At 40.8% G+C, this 15,422-nt stretch overlaps 1 protein-coding gene across 3 annotated transcripts in view; it reads right to left on the bottom strand.

Annotated features, from left to right (window-relative positions):
- ACSL1 (acyl-CoA synthetase long chain family member 1) overlaps nucleotides 1–15,275 on the bottom strand; it is a 43,467-nt gene extending 28,192 nt beyond the window's left edge. The window contains exons 1-3 of one of the 3 annotated variants that reach the window (XM_085311362.1): nucleotides 15,085–15,275; nucleotides 10,830–10,900; nucleotides 6,015–6,242 (exon numbers count right to left, since the gene is read on the bottom strand). In XM_085311362.1, the coding sequence (XP_085167488.1) occupies nucleotides 6,015–6,209 (195 nt within the window). In that variant the 5' untranslated portion in view covers nucleotides 6,210–6,242; nucleotides 10,830–10,900; nucleotides 15,085–15,275. Of the gene's footprint in view, nucleotides 1–6,014; nucleotides 6,243–6,975; nucleotides 6,997–10,829; nucleotides 10,901–15,084 lie in introns of those variants that run through there. The other 2 variants (XM_085311363.1, XM_085311365.1) reach the window with 2 other exon arrangements.
- Nucleotides 15,276–15,422: the final 147 nt, after the last annotated feature.

Raw genomic sequence — 15,422 nt, 5'->3', positions numbered from 1 at the left:
GTTGTCTCATGACCTAAATAGAAAGTCAGAGCATCACCCTGAGTTTAAAACACCCTAAACCACCCACCATCCCCTACACACCCCCATAGAAACACCATGTTTGAGTGGCTAGCACTTACATGAGCTGTAACTGGGAGTCATCAYGAGAATGTAAGAGCTCCTAGTTTTAATATAGCCTATTTTATAGCAACTGATTAGATTATCTCATTTTATTACAAATTAAAKATTTACAGATTACAATTATGCAAGTATTATTAGGCCATGTTTATTTGTTCTGCTCAGATGACAGAGAGGTGCCTACAAAATATTGTTAGCAGGGAACTTATAGCTGGTCAAGTAGCAGGTCCCCTGTAATCATCATATAAGATCATCTGAATCAGTGGCTGGAGTCAACTCCAGGCTCTTTACACATACCCAGATCTTGAGCTAACTAAATCTATGGTGATAATTCATATTGCTTGCAGATAACTGCACAAAACCTATTCATATGCAATCATATACTCTTCTCAGGCTATTGGTTTATGCTCAGCTCTTGTTTTTCAAGTACCTCACAAGATCAGAGAGCTATACCTTAATGTAAAAGCCAGATACACATAGCTTTAACTGCAGATGTCATGTTGCACATGTCCACAGAACAGAGCTAGCACATTTCTTCCTCTCTACATAACGAGCCAATAAAAAGCAACATTTTAGTATTAAAACAAGTCTGACTTGTTTTAGCAAAACTCTATACGCATAATGCAGTGTCTGCTACTCTGACAGTGAGCAGAAACTTGCACTGAGAACAACTCTGAACAAGTTAATGACTAGCCTACCTCTAAACATTTGTAACATCAGAAACACTCAGGAGCATGCTTGTACTCAGACCAACATCTGTTCTACAGAAAATGAAAGAGATCACTAAGACATGTCTCTGCTAGGAAAAAAAGAGAAGGCTGCTTGTTTTAATACACTTGTTTCACAGACCTTATCCAAACTCAGCCCCTAGATTGCCCAGTTCTCCCACCTCTGGAGTTAGCCTGAAGAAGGTTGTGCTACATGCTCACACCCACAGTCACAGGTAATGTCATGTGTCAGTACCATGTTTACATGTTATAACATGCTACAATTCTTATTTTAGGTGAAGTAACACATTCTAAGCCATTTCTTGGCAACAGTTAACAAACTTGCTTTGTTCTCATCTGAACTACTRTTGTTTGCATACCCTGTTACTCAGCACAACAAAAGCAGCTTTTGCAAGGTCTGAGGCACAGATCTGAAGGCAAGACTTCTTGAAGGACAACAGTCAGTCCTGTATCTTAGTGTGCTGCTTCTCAGAAGGACAGCAGCTCTGTTACAGGCTATTAAAAGACCAAATCAGTTCTCCTAAGTTATTTCAATAAAGGGAAATAAAACCATCTTATGATCTTGCTCRCTTAACTTTTCTTCCTAGAGTAAAGTGAAGTTAACTGAATTCCCAATGGCTCGGTGATAGGAGTTTCTGCTGAAAGAACTTTTAGCTCCTTGTGTGAAGATCATCATCAGTTCAACGCTATTCTTTAGAGACTATGAAATATGCCAGTGCTGCCAATCAGAAGTCATCTGCTAGGCAACATTATGGTATTGGTCTGCATTTTGTTTCAGAACAGAAAGCACTACTAAAACCACAAAAATTGTTAATATTAGGAAAAAACACATCAAAATTTTAATATTCTGGGCAAAGGGTCCTTATCCAGAAGGTGTGCCACAGCAGGAAGAGTTCTGCTCACAGCAGGCTTCTCTAAAAATGCAACTGCTACAGCACTAGTCACTCCAATTGACAGAGGTTTCAACTTCAGAACTGGAATTCTTGACGGATTTCAGGCAAGTTATTCAAATGGGATCTAACAAATATGCCTAGTACAGAGGCAAGCGCTCAGAACTGTTGCATGTTTTACTAAAGCRTTTGACACACAAAGCAATAAAATTGCATTAATGCCAAGAACAAGCTTAGGTTACTGGGATTTTTGTGTGTATGTGTATTTCGGTTATTGCAGTATGTCAAGGAGTTGCAACAAACTAATCCATTTTGCAGCAAGTCCTTGGCATTGGTTTGGAATAGCAGCACTCAAAGGAGCCAGGTTTTTCCCATGGAAGAGTCCTGTATTACTCAATGCCTGTTTGTGTCATGTAATGCAAATGAGATAACATCTTCTGTTCAAGATGCAGGCTTGCTTCTTGTTGATAAAGGCCGCCTCAAATTAGTGGTACTGTCAAACATAYGGTTGTTTCCATCATGCCCCAGGGGCAAGAGAGCTGATTTCTATTTTCCCAAGAAATATTTGCCCAAGAAGGCAAGCAATGCTTAAGTTACCAGTATGCATATTCTGAGAAGTAAGTAGTAAACAAGTTCTCAGGCCTGCCATATAATTTTAAGCAATCTCATCCTTAACTAAGCACACAACAGCTAAAACTGATTACTTAATGTTAGACATGCACTTGTCTCTAGCAAGTTATTCTCAAAAAAAGGAAGAGATAAGCTGGAGTAGTTATCAGAAGAACATAAGGAAGTTTAAAAGTTACTCATGAGTGGAATGGCCCTCTCCATATTTGAGTATTCTTTCTTCTGAAGGAAAAAAGTCAAAACTGCAAACCCAAACTCATGCTAGTAGATGATACAGATATGCTAGTGTTCATCTATATACTATTTTCCTACATATTCCAGCCAAGTTCGACCCAAATAGCAGTTTTTTGCCCCCCCCCCTTTTTTTTTTAAGAGAAATATGTATTTGATAGCCATGCAGCTTGCAATCTTAAAATCAAGTCAGTTGTTCAAATATCACTAACTGGAGGAAAAATCTACAAACAGAACCACATTTGCCTGCAGTTACAGACATGGTTAAGCACACACTTGAGCTTTGCTAAGTWCAATAATGTTAAAAATAAGGCATTTCAGCTATAACAGTGAGACTCCCAGCAATAATACACCATGAGTTCAGTATAGCATAATTCTTGACAGTGTATTCTCCCACCAGTTGGACTTACTAAGACTTAGTCCTCACGAACCTTATCCTTCCTACAGATGGAGTCAAGTAGATTCTGAGTATAGATTCTTTCAGGAGAATTTTTTTTTTTTTTTAAAGAGGCTCTAGTGAGAAAGATGGGATTGGTACCTTCAAAAACATTAATGTTTCTTGTTGGGAAATGTGATTGTAATATATACCTTGAAGACTACTCCACATGTTTTAACTGTCATGTCTACCTTAGAAGCAAGCCAATACTTTCAACAGTTTTCTGAACTGACACTCAGTCAGCATACAATCTTTATGTTCACTCAGTGATGGTTAGAAGGAGTTACTGGGTGCTGAACTGCCAGATCAAAGCTTTCTAAAGATGTGAAGYAACATGGAACAGCAATACACAGGACATTTCCCCCCCACACATAAGAAGTTTGAAGATTCTGAATGTTCAGATAGTCTAACTCTAGCCACAGGAGAGTCATTTGGTTTTGTCAGAKGCCAAAGCAGCAAGTCAATTTTGCAGCTGTATCTTATTGCCAGAATTAAGCAGAAGCATATCTAGAATTCAAAATTAAAATCATTACTGAACAGATAGATCTGCTATACAAAATAGTAGAGAAGTAGAACTGCCTTCTGCCAAGCCTTTGTGGAAAAGGCTGCTGACTCCGGTAGTACTTTTACATTGTACTGTTTAACAAAAAAAAAAATGTCAAGTACATTATCTGAAAGCCGTGTTTGACATTTTTCTGTTGTGGAAATGACAATACCAGCTTAATAGATCTATAAGAGAATGGGAAGTACATCAAGCAAGATCCTAAGCAAGTTTCTTTATGGAGAAACTGAACCCCAAACACCACGCTACATTCTGCTTACTGTTATAGAAGTATCAGTTCTAGCACACACTTTAAGATTTACTTCAGTATGCACACCAATTACTATTTTGTACAGTTTACARTATTATGTTGTCAGAGGCTGCATCTCACAACTGTCAATGAACAAGCTGGACAGATTTTGGTTATTTCAATCTAGGTCTAAGTTTGAGGTACTAACATGTTCAGCTGCCACTCGAGTTATTTATTAGTAAATCTTTTATTAAAGTGCATTCTCTGAATAAGCAAGAAAGTGCTGCTCCAACCATCTGACAAGAGAGCTGATGTTAATTAGTGCAATATGGATCATTTACACTTTAAGTAGTTTAGCACAGTTTCCTACTACARGATGATTTCAGTGACAGAATCCAGCAGTGATGAGCTAATTTAGCTTGAAAAGGTAAGATTAGGGAGTCAGGAGACTGTCAAGGAGTCTCCAGTCTTAAGCAAGCAAGCATTTGTCACTGGTTCTATGGYTAGGTTCAAGCCACTACTTTTCCACCTTCTAGTGCAAACATCCAAAAATCCCCTTAAGCCTACACTAAGCAGTAAGTCCCTCTGGCTGGAAGACTTATCATTTCATCCAGTTATCARAACATGCTGCTCTGCAAGTCTTTTCCACAGACTGTCTTAATGGTTGCTATCAGGATTGGGAAGGCTCACTGAAAGAGATGAGAGCTGATCTCTTGTCCTTGCACCACGTGTGTTCCTTGATAATTTCCAAAGTATCTCTTTTTCAAGTTGCCAGAAGACATTTATGTCTCCCTTTGCATAATTCTAATAGCAAATCACTACTTGCTATATTTTCACTGTAACACTATGAAGTGTCAATGAGCTTGCTACAAACCACACTGGAAAGACATTCAAGTAAGAAAAGCAGTATTAACTAAACTTTTGAATGAAGTGGCTGGCTAGTACTTTATTCTTCTATTTCAACATCATTAAATACTGCAAAGAAATTAGCTGTTTTGTGGCTATGACAGGAATCTGGTTAAGTTTAGAGGTTTGCCTACTGTAAATTTTCAATTGCAAATACACCACATTTCTTTACATTAGTTTGTAGTTAAATCTACTCTTAATACAGCATTAAGATCATCTGCTTTTRTGCTCAATTGCATTTAAGAAAACTACATGTGGTTTGTCCACATAAGTATCTGCAGTAATGGGAGACTTCAACTGCAAGCACACCAGAACAAATGAACTACAGTAATGCAAGATTACTCTAATCCCTTCTCCTTCAAGGAAGCAGTGAGAAGCAGCATGATTCAACTAATCCATGACACAGGGAAAGAAGCTGTCACCCTTATATCCCTACACTTTTATAAGCATCCCCCTTAAACTACAGCTATTCATACCTGTCTCCTTCCTTCAAGAGGAAGAAATATTATGCACCCTAAAGAAGCACTCTGGAAGGAATCAAATCAACAGTAAAATCCTGACTCTGTAGTAAAGGGAATTGATAGAGACTGCTGTTCAAGAAACTCTAGCTATGTAATTATTTGCTTCTAACAATTTCTTCCAGTCAGACTGTTTCCTTGTCTTCACCATTAAGAAGCTATCACCCAACTGCAACACTGTCCCTACAAAAATCATAATACAGAAGTTAAAGCAGGAGGAACCTCCTGAACTGGATATGGTTGCTTAACTCCAGCTTAAACTATAGCAGTCTTGCCAAGAGATCCAAACTATATTTTTCTACAGATCAGCTCAGTACAGTTACTGCCCTCTTCTTGCTTGTAACCTAATATAGAGTCTCATCTGTAAGCTGAATATTATAACAGAAGAGTTCTAGCCTAATCAATGTACTCCAGCATACATACTCTAACCCCAAGACCTAATTTAGTAGATCATCACCTAATCATGTGGCTGAGGAGCAAAAACTACATTGGATCTATTGCAACACTGAAGTTTCCCACCACTTAGAAGTTCAAATTTCTCAGAACAAAGCCCATTTCTCCTATGCTAGTTACCACCACAACCTTAACCTTCAAGGCAGAGAAAGTATGTGGAAAGCCAAGAAACAAATTCAAGACAGATTCCAGAGAAATGCTTGCCCTGAAATATAGAGCCTATCACACCACAAGGTTAGAAACATTAAGTCAGTGGTCGCTCCTCTCAATGCCTAAGCTTCAAAATACAATGAATGACAGCATCAAGTGACACTTACCTCTACTTCCACAGACTGCATTGCTAAATCACATGGTGGTTTTAGTGCTTTAGGTCTTGTTGCATACCAGTAGGTAGTGAGAGCTGCAAAAGCACCAAAACCCATCAACGTATTTGTTGGAAGGGTGCGCACATACTGTCTGACATCACCAAGTTCTGGCATTCGCAGATGTCTAAACAATTCATGTGCTTGCATTGTAGTTCAACGTGGTTGTCGCAATCCTGGAATCTGTTGATGCAAGAGAAGAGTTACACATATGAAGATCTGAATTTCCCTTTTGATTCACTGTTGCTGTGAGTGATGCATACCTTGTCCTACTAGTGTCCCACTATCAAAATATTTTCTGAAACCAAGTAGGCAATACCTTTAGACATTTATAATGCAATTAAGTAATAAGCAATTACTGGCTCTAGAAAAAAAATGAATGCTGACATGAATCAGTTCAAGTTTTGACTACTACTTTAACAGACACTGCATTTAACAGAACTTTCACCTTAGTTTTTGAAGAACAGTATCTACAGATGTAAAAATAGTTACAGATAGAGTAGCTGTACTGTATGTCAAACAAGAAAGGGGGGGAGGGCTAAGGGAGATATGACTTTCCTTGCATTAAGGAAACAGAATTGCAGCATAAGAATATTCTAATCCTACAGTAGCAAGCAGGATTTTTCATCTCTTAAAGCCAAGAAAATAACCTTGGTCTTCCCTACTCTCCCTTCAGTCATGCACAGAAAGCTCACTGCAGCAAGCTGCTTTCACAGCTGACATCTTTCCATAGCACTGCCATAGTAGTTAGCTTCTCATTTCCCCCAGCATGGCATTAACAGTTCATCTTTGRTCATAAAGCAGAATAAAGCAGCATCTAGATGGGCTTAATGCAGCAACCCACAGCAACGTAAGCAAGCACAGGAAGCACACTGTCACGTTCATACAGAAAAGCTGAGATGAACCTACTCCTCACCGATGCCTCCATGCTAGCTGACATAGATACTCCACAGCAAGAACAGACCATGGAAAAAAGCATTGCAGTCAGCTCAGCTGGTGCTTTCCTCCACAGCCAAGGTCCCCCAGGACGTTCATCACATGTCGAATCTGGCAGCTCCTGCCCACTGGGTTAGAGGTGAGCAGCAGGCAGGCAGCCTGCCCGGGGCCAATTGCAACCCGCCCCAGATCACCCCACCACGCTGAAGGGTGGCCGCCAGCCCTGTGCCTCACGGGAACTCACGCCTGGCAGCCGCGCTCACAGATGCCTGCCGCCAGCTCAGCCTCCCACTGCCGGAGGCGGGCTGACAATAGGCTCTGGGGGGGCGGGAGGGGGGAAATAAAAACAGCAATTATTTGTGTTAAGTTCCCTTTTCTCAAGGACCTGCAAGTTATTTATTCCAGAAAAAAATAGGTCAAACTATTTCCTACAGACAATAAAGTTAGTTAAAAAACTAACAAAACACCCAACAAACACTGAAGAACACCAGACATGTTTAAGTAGCTAGAATACACTGTGTAACAATATGCTACCAGAAGATTGGGGGGGGGGGGGGCAGGCCAGTGAAATCCAGTCAGGCAGTTACATGCATAGTAGCTTTAAAACCAGCTATGCCAGGTTAAGATTTCACACTTCTGTAGAAGTCTCAAGTCTACAATCCACTGTTGAAATCTTCATTATTGCAATCAGTTATTCAACTGGGTAAGAGGAGAGTTGTCTAGTTCATAGGTCTAATCAGTGTTTGGACAAGGATTTGCTAAAGATTGCAAAAAAAATGCCATAGAACTAGTCCAAAAGGTCTGTGCTTTCACAACATTAGCAGAAGGGGAAAGGACCAGGTGGAAACACAGGTGCAGGTAGTGCTAGGCTGGAATTGGGTTCCACCTCCATGARGGCCACAGACTCCTGGAAAGCCTTGCAGCCTGCAGGCACCTCAGAGCCTCCCTCTTCCCCTCCCCATGTTCATGGCATAGCATCGGGTACAGCACTGCATCACCTAGAGCAAAAAGCCTTTGTGTCACCTGTTGTACTGTGACACAGCAGACTACATCTAAGATTTTGTTCAGTTCAACTTATTGCAGAGGAAGGTAGAAGAAGTGCTTCTGAGTATATTAGAAAAATCTTTTCATCTTTCCTTGGCAGGGGAAAAAAGTTACTGTCTCAATAGCAGTATTACTGTGCTCTTGCTTCTTAATGTAAAAAGGTCATGCTCTTAGCTCTTCAGGTTTTAAAGATACATAGACAAAGAAGAGTAAAAATAAAGTCTTTCCAACATGCTTAGCTAATGAGTCAGTTTTAGGTATCCTAGTATATATCTGTTACAAAACTAGAAGGAGTATAATGTATAATTGGTAAGAGCAAGCTTAGCTTTCTTCAAGTCACACAATAACCATTTCTGACTTAAACAACATTTCTTTTCTGCATTAGTCATGATGTGTCCTGCATACAGACTATATGATTTGGGAATGCAACATGATTTGAGAGTTATTTTAAAAGGCTGTTGTGCTACTACAGTTTAAGTTTAAGTAAGTTCACTTCATTCACATAAAAGTCCTACTGTAGTCAAAGAGTTGGTATAATTTAAGACTAGGTAAAGAAAAAATACCACATCTTTTCATTTTCTTGACCAGCTTTTGTAGAACTTACAAAAGATTCCCTCAATATAAACAAAAGCAGTAAGATACATTCTTAAGCAGTTACATTAGCTTTGATAAAGCCACGATATGTTTTAATCACTTTCCACCTCACCACAAGAAAAAAAAAGAAAACACTAGGTTTAAAAACATTAGCTTTGATAAAGCCACGATATGTTTTAATCACTTTCCACCTCACCACAAGAAAAAAAAAGAAAACACTAGGTTTAAAAACAAAGTTTTCTGCAAGACCAAGCAATGCCTCTTCAGCACTACCTGCTAAGTCATATCAACTCTTGTTTTCTGTACTTAAGAATAAAACAGAGGCAACAGAGAGAACAAAGTCCCATTTATAAACATTCCAGACAAGAAGGTCCCCTCAAAAGAGGCAGGGCTTCAATGCCTTTCAGTCTTCTTTGATCCATTCCCACATTTGCTTGGCCCATGCTCTCCTTAGTTTTGGGAAGCATCTGATTCTCCAGGGTCTAAGGGGAGCAGATAGAGCCTTGAGATCCAGATCCTAGCTTGCTTGAGAGGGTCTATGTATCTAGCTCTCTGCTCCTTTCCTCAGAAGCACTGTGCTCAGCTGGGTCTGCTCACCCAAGACAAGCAAAACAGTCTAGCAACACTTTATGGAATTCACTCCCCTCTGTTACTTCCACTCTCCAGCATGCAGACTGACTAACTTTGAGAGACCTTTCAGTTTATACAGTCTGCTTGTGCCTGGACACTCCCAAATCCCTATCTACATGCCTCCATATTTTTAGGTTTCATTAAGCTCTTCCCCCCACCCTTCCTCTCAACCATTAGTAGACTAAAGAAAGTAATCAGTAAGCTATTAGCTTTTGCTGCATATCAGCATGAACCATCCACTTGGAAAAAAGCACTTTTAACCACTCTCCCATGGGAAACTTAACACTTAAGGAGACAGTTGTGCTAGGCTAACAAGACTAATTGACTCAAGCAATAGTAATACCATGCTTTTTACAAACTCAAGTACCACAATTACTTCTTATCCAAATGGGATCTACACTGAAAGTACTGTACTGAGAAACTTGGTCCTAGTATGAGACAGTATGCAGGAACTAATTGCAATTCATGGCTGGAGACCCAAAGGAAGCAGATTCCTGATAAGAAAGGCCAGTCTGATACTCAAGTAGCTACATGTAATCAACAAACCTGGAACAGACCAAGCAATATTTGAGCATTTTTGAGGTTCTCCCCACCACCACCAACACAACCATTAACCTTTGTTCGGTTTCAGTTAGAAAACAAAAACCTAATACATGGAAGAGAGGTTCTAAAGAGCAACAAGACAGAACTACTTCAGAGATAATTACCTGGCCTGGCCGCATCTAATAAAACAGCAGTTCCCAACATTCAGCCTGTGAAAGTATCCCTCTGAATTCATCATATCAGTTCAGTTTGAGTCCTGCACCACTTGGACAAAGAAAGCTCTCTTTTCACGCACACACAAACCCTGCAACACCCAAGACTCATTCTTTACAGCAGAGCCAGTATCTCAAGGCAACGGCCCAAGTTGGCAGAACTCARTCGTTCTTTGCTGCTCCTACTCTCGGCGTACAATGGGCTATTTACAGAGGGCAGCAGCCTCCCCATTGTCTATCCATAGCCAGACATCGTTCGAGTGCAACGGAAGAGAACAGGAGAGCAGCCGTCAGCTCCTTTAGTGCAAAGAAAACAACCCCCAAGAACCAGTGGCTTCTTTTCATCTCCACCCTTAAATGSAAGTGAGTAGCAGACCAACACTGAGGTGACCTGCCATACCGTAAAGTTCACCATATGATATAAAAGGAGAGGATGCATTATTTCTGTAGCCTCTTACAGGCAGAAGAAAGCCATAAGGGTAAATTACCTATGAGTAATAGGGCCCTGAAGTTCTCTAGATGCTTTGTGTATGTTATACTGGAATTGGAAACCAGCCACCCATATATCCAAGTTATCCTGGTAACCATTAGCCATTAGTTTATCATTTTTACTGCTGCAGGTTACTCTGTAGAGCTCCCAGGGACCTTTTCAGTACTAAAGTCCTTCTCCACTCATCCTTTAAAAGTGGAAGTGCAGCATCATGTTCTACCTTCTTTATTGAGTACAGAAAGGGCAACAAGTAGCTTTGGCTATTGACAAGACTGGTTGTGCTGTCAGATTAGGAAGGTGATCTAGCACAGAATAATTTACCTGGAATAGTTTTGATCCTAGTTCTCAGCTAGATCAACTCTTGTTTTGATGTCCAGCTATCCATTAGCTCCCTGAAAGAAACAGGACAGTACAGCTGTGGGAAAGAAAGGATGGGCAGCTGTAAAACTACATCTTAAGCATGCAACTTTAAATACATTGAATGTAAGTCCTCCCAAGATTTTCTTCCCTGCCCCAAAGCCAAGGAAATAACTTGACTGAGGTCTTGTAACTATAATACAGCCAAAACTGCAATACAAAAAAAAAGTAAGCCACAACCACCCTCATGATGCTGCACAGAACAGCAGCATCTGTGTTCCTGAAGGGAAACTGAAGGGGATTTCCCCAGTTTAAACCTCCTATAACATCAACTCTACAACCAAATGTCTTGCACAGTGCAGCTGAAGATTGTCACATATGACATGTGGGTCTGGCCTCAGCCACAAAGGCCTTTCCTGAACAAAGGAAATATTTTTATTTAGGAGGAGCTCTGTTGTTGAACAGTATGGTCCTCACCCTGCTCCAAATTAAAAAAAAAAAATCTAAATCTCTCACTTGACCTGATGTGGCCTAGACTCTCCCTCAACTAGGTTTCAGAGCTAAAAACTCCCCTATATAGCAGTAACTGCCAGATTCACTTTCTTGCAGAGGTGAAGAGGAAGGAACCAAAAACCTGTCATTGAGGAACCCATCCCACACCTAGGCAGCAGCCAGGAGACCCCTATTGTTCATCCACCTCCACCCTGCCACAACAGCTCCACAGTCAAGACTCTGACCAAATACAGCTGGTGTTATGCAGCAGTTTAGGTTGCCTTTGGTGGTTCAGCTTCTGCTCCTGCATTTGGGAGAAACCAGAGGACTGAATGGAAGCCAGCTGCAAACTAAATTCAACAAATCATTCAGTTGAACAGCAATTTACCTTACTAAGATGCAGCTGAAGAAGTTAAGACTCTCACTGCAGCCTCTGAAGACTGCTACTTCTGATAGCAGATGTACCAAGGCTGTGCCCCTCTGCTAGGGAAGTCACAACCCCATCCTCAGATGTTTGGCTGCAGTCCTCTCACACGGAACACCTCTATTCTTGCCCCTTAATGATGTCCAACAATATCAGTGCACACCAAGAGGTCACTGGAGTTTATTCAAGTTCATGAGCTGAATGACATGACAAGAGCCAGCTCAGTGTCCTTTTGTGCACTTAAGGCACACTGTGTCCTTTAAGTACACTGGTAACACCATGTATTACAGGTATGTCCCACTAAAACCCTTAACAGAATAATCAGTTGAAGACTTTCCTTTGATTTGCACCTATACACATTCTGGATCACTAAATCTTATTTTCAAGGATAGAGAGATGCTTAAAAAGGAGTAATTTGTTTCAAAATATCTATATTAGAACCACATCCCTACAGCTCTTAGTTGTCAAGTTCTCCCACAGCACTTGGGCCATTAGGACACTCCTATGTTAAGATCTCTCAATCCAAATATAGTTTAGATAGCAATTTACCTCTGTAGGGTGATTGTTACAAGCCAGCAGTTTCCTAGTGGCATTAACAGCTTGACTAGATTATAACTTGAAGCTAGCTGTTCCAGGAAAACACTACTATTCAGAGACCAGCATGCACATAAAGTGAATACATGCTTCAAGTGCTCACCTGAGACTGTAAGAATGAATTTGTTGCCCATACTTCTGCCACCTTAAAATCTAACAGAACAGTAACCGGGTCAGGCACATTTAAGTGATGTTGCATCACACAGGGTAGTGTTTACATTCCAAATCCTTAGAAGGAAGTAAAGAGCTAAGATACACAACCTGTAACACTAGGATACCAGATTGATTAGTAAATACTTACTAGAAGTGACTGGTTCACCAGACAGTGACAAGCACCACAAGAAACAGTAAGAGAAACCAAGCAACTCTTTGACCTCAGGTATTAAAGCATCACTACAGTTCCTTCCAAGTCAGTGATACTAAGCATTTTCTTCTAGCTTTCCTAGGAAACTAATCCCTCCTCACTAGTCTATTAATACAATCCAACTGTAGAGGCCAGGTTTTCAAAGCAAAGCACATGCACTATCAAACTGAAAAGCTTAAGAGGTCTGAACTTAAGAATTGTAATTCATAGTAAAAGATTCCCAGCTTTTTTTTTTTTTTGTAAGCAGTTTTTTGCACAGGACAGTGTCACACACTTCTACTAAGTCTTTAACAAGGGCAGCCAACTATACAAAGATCTTTTTCTCCAAATCAAAACTACGCAAGCTGTTTTCCAATAATGATGAACAAACCATCAGTACTACTAAGAGCTTGAAATCAAAAATGAGTGTTTTAATATCATATTCTGTCATYTGAAGATGAATGAGCTCCCAACATAGAATGAAGGGCAGCAAGAGACAAGAAGCTTGTGTTATCAAGCGTCCTAGCTTTAGATCAGGCAGATCTGCAGAAATGCAAACCCCTCCATCTGCAGCCAGGTTTCATACTACCATCTTTAAAGGTCAGTGCTGTATAGCAATGCTTCCTTTCCCAACAACATAGTAAACTCCCATGCAGTACCATTTATCATCAGACAAACTACCTCCCTTCCTATTTGTGAAGATTTCTGTGGAGTTACTAGCAGTTATATTTAACATGTAAAAATATTTAGTGTATGTTTACTTGTAGAGTAAGTTGCACTACTTGGAAGTCATTTGTGAGCAAAGATTAGCTTCCTTATTCTATCAAAGTCCATGATTTAATCAAGCAACATCTCTCCTTCAGAGAGAGGCTCTTCCTCTGTCACTGCTGCACACCTGAAATATTTGGTGCTATTAGCCCTTATTGAGCTTGTTTCAGTCAGCTCTATTCCTGAGACTAAGGAAAAGCCCTACTGTATTCTGTTGTTCGCATTAGCCCAGGAGTGCTGTTCTCTTCATAGGCAAGAGAGAAGAAACAGTTTACTGTTCCCCACTCACAATTAACAGACTCAGGAGAGAGAAGGTATATAACCCACCACCTTATCTCCAAAAGCCAAAGCAGTATTGATTTCTAGTGGATTGATTAGATAGACAGAAGCCCCTGCAGCTGATTTTCCTAAGAAACAGGAGAGTTAGCCAGGTAACTATTTAGAAGAGTTTCTAGTCATCTGTTTTGAATTACTAGTTTTGTTTTTTGCTGATATCAACCTTGTATTTGTCCTTGAAGTTCAAGGCTGCTGGGGGTTTGCTTCTCAAGAATTGATGACCTACTTCCAACCTCACGTTGGCTGATTGGTAGTTGTTAAACAGTACCTTCCAAATTTAGAAGTTGCCTTTTACATTCAATATATTTGCTGCAGTTCTCAGAATAGACTAAGGCCATTTGCTTAAGACCTTGAATTGAGTACACTACACACAACAGCTATTTATATTTACAAGCTTTTGGTGTTGCATTAGCCGTTCTCAGACATTTTCATATTTGAATATAAAAAAAGCAAGATATCTTTTGAAGTCCAAAGAATCAGCCAGTAACAGCATAGGTCCCTGAAGAATTTGGTGTTTAATATGTTTTTTGGACAATACAGTTATTGCTGATGAAAGGAAAAATTAAGTATTTCTGTAATGCTTTCTTGCATCTAAAAGTTCATGTGTAATCTGAGAGTGTGCTCTAAAGGAGACAGTGCTACTCCCTGTAGAGCAATACAGATAAAAAACACTGTTCCATGGGTATATTAGCAGGTACAAATAGAGAACCAGGGAGCTTCAAGTTACTTCAGACTTCACTCCTTCCTATCACAGGGTCTGACCAGCACATCCTGGACTCTACCCCAACACATAGATGTCTTTAGATAGATTGAAAGGTCCAAAGGTGCCTCTGCAATGCTCTAGACAGCCCACAGACTTGCCCTTCAGAAATTCAGAAGACTAAGTGCTGTAATTCCTGTTTAACAAGAAAACAAAGGATATGCACCTTAGAACAAAAGCACTGTTGAACGAGGATATACCTCTATACTGTAGCACTGCAACTCCTATCTAACAGGAAAAATAAAAGCCCAAAAGCCAAAGCCACTCAACCCAAAGCCGAAAGCACTCTCCCTCATGCTACACTGTAGTAAGCACTCCCAATTGCATATATCTAAAAGAAAAAAAAAAAAAAACACATGCTTCAAGCATGTGCTCTACTTGCGCACAAGAGAAAAGCCTTCTCACGATATACAAGACAGGGTCCAGCAGCTAAGTGCTACAGTTTTCCGCTTAATATTCTGCGCTTCTGTTTCTCAGTTTAGGAAGAGGAGAGAGTACAGACCACAAAATCCTACTCCGCGAGCAAGGAGCCGGCGAGGGCAGCACGCATCCTGACGCTGGAGTTGTTTATCTCGCCTCGGCCACGCTGTGCCACAGGAACACCGCAGCGCCCGAGCTGGAAACAATACTCGAAGGGGGTCAGAGACATCAGGCTTCGCTCCTCCGAGAGGCTTCCGTGCTCAGGGGAAGCCAAGCTGCCTTAGAAGCCGTGCTCCAGAGGCAGACCTGCCGGTGCGCTCCGCGGCGCGGAGAACGGAGCCGCGGAAGCGCGGCCGAGCCGGCACGGCCCGGCGGCCCTCCGCAGCGGCGGAGCCCGCCTCGGCCGAGCCCCGCGGCTCC

The sequence above is a fragment of the Rhea americana genome, unplaced genomic scaffold (assembly GCF_003343005.1).
Source record: "Rhea americana isolate MKP2758 unplaced genomic scaffold, rheAme1 scaffold_34, whole genome shotgun sequence".
In the NCBI taxonomy this organism is placed as follows: Eukaryota; Metazoa; Chordata; class Aves; order Rheiformes; family Rheidae; genus Rhea; species Rhea americana.
The sequence above is the reverse complement of the archived record's forward strand: the minus strand, read 5'-3'. Positions and strand labels throughout refer to the sequence as shown.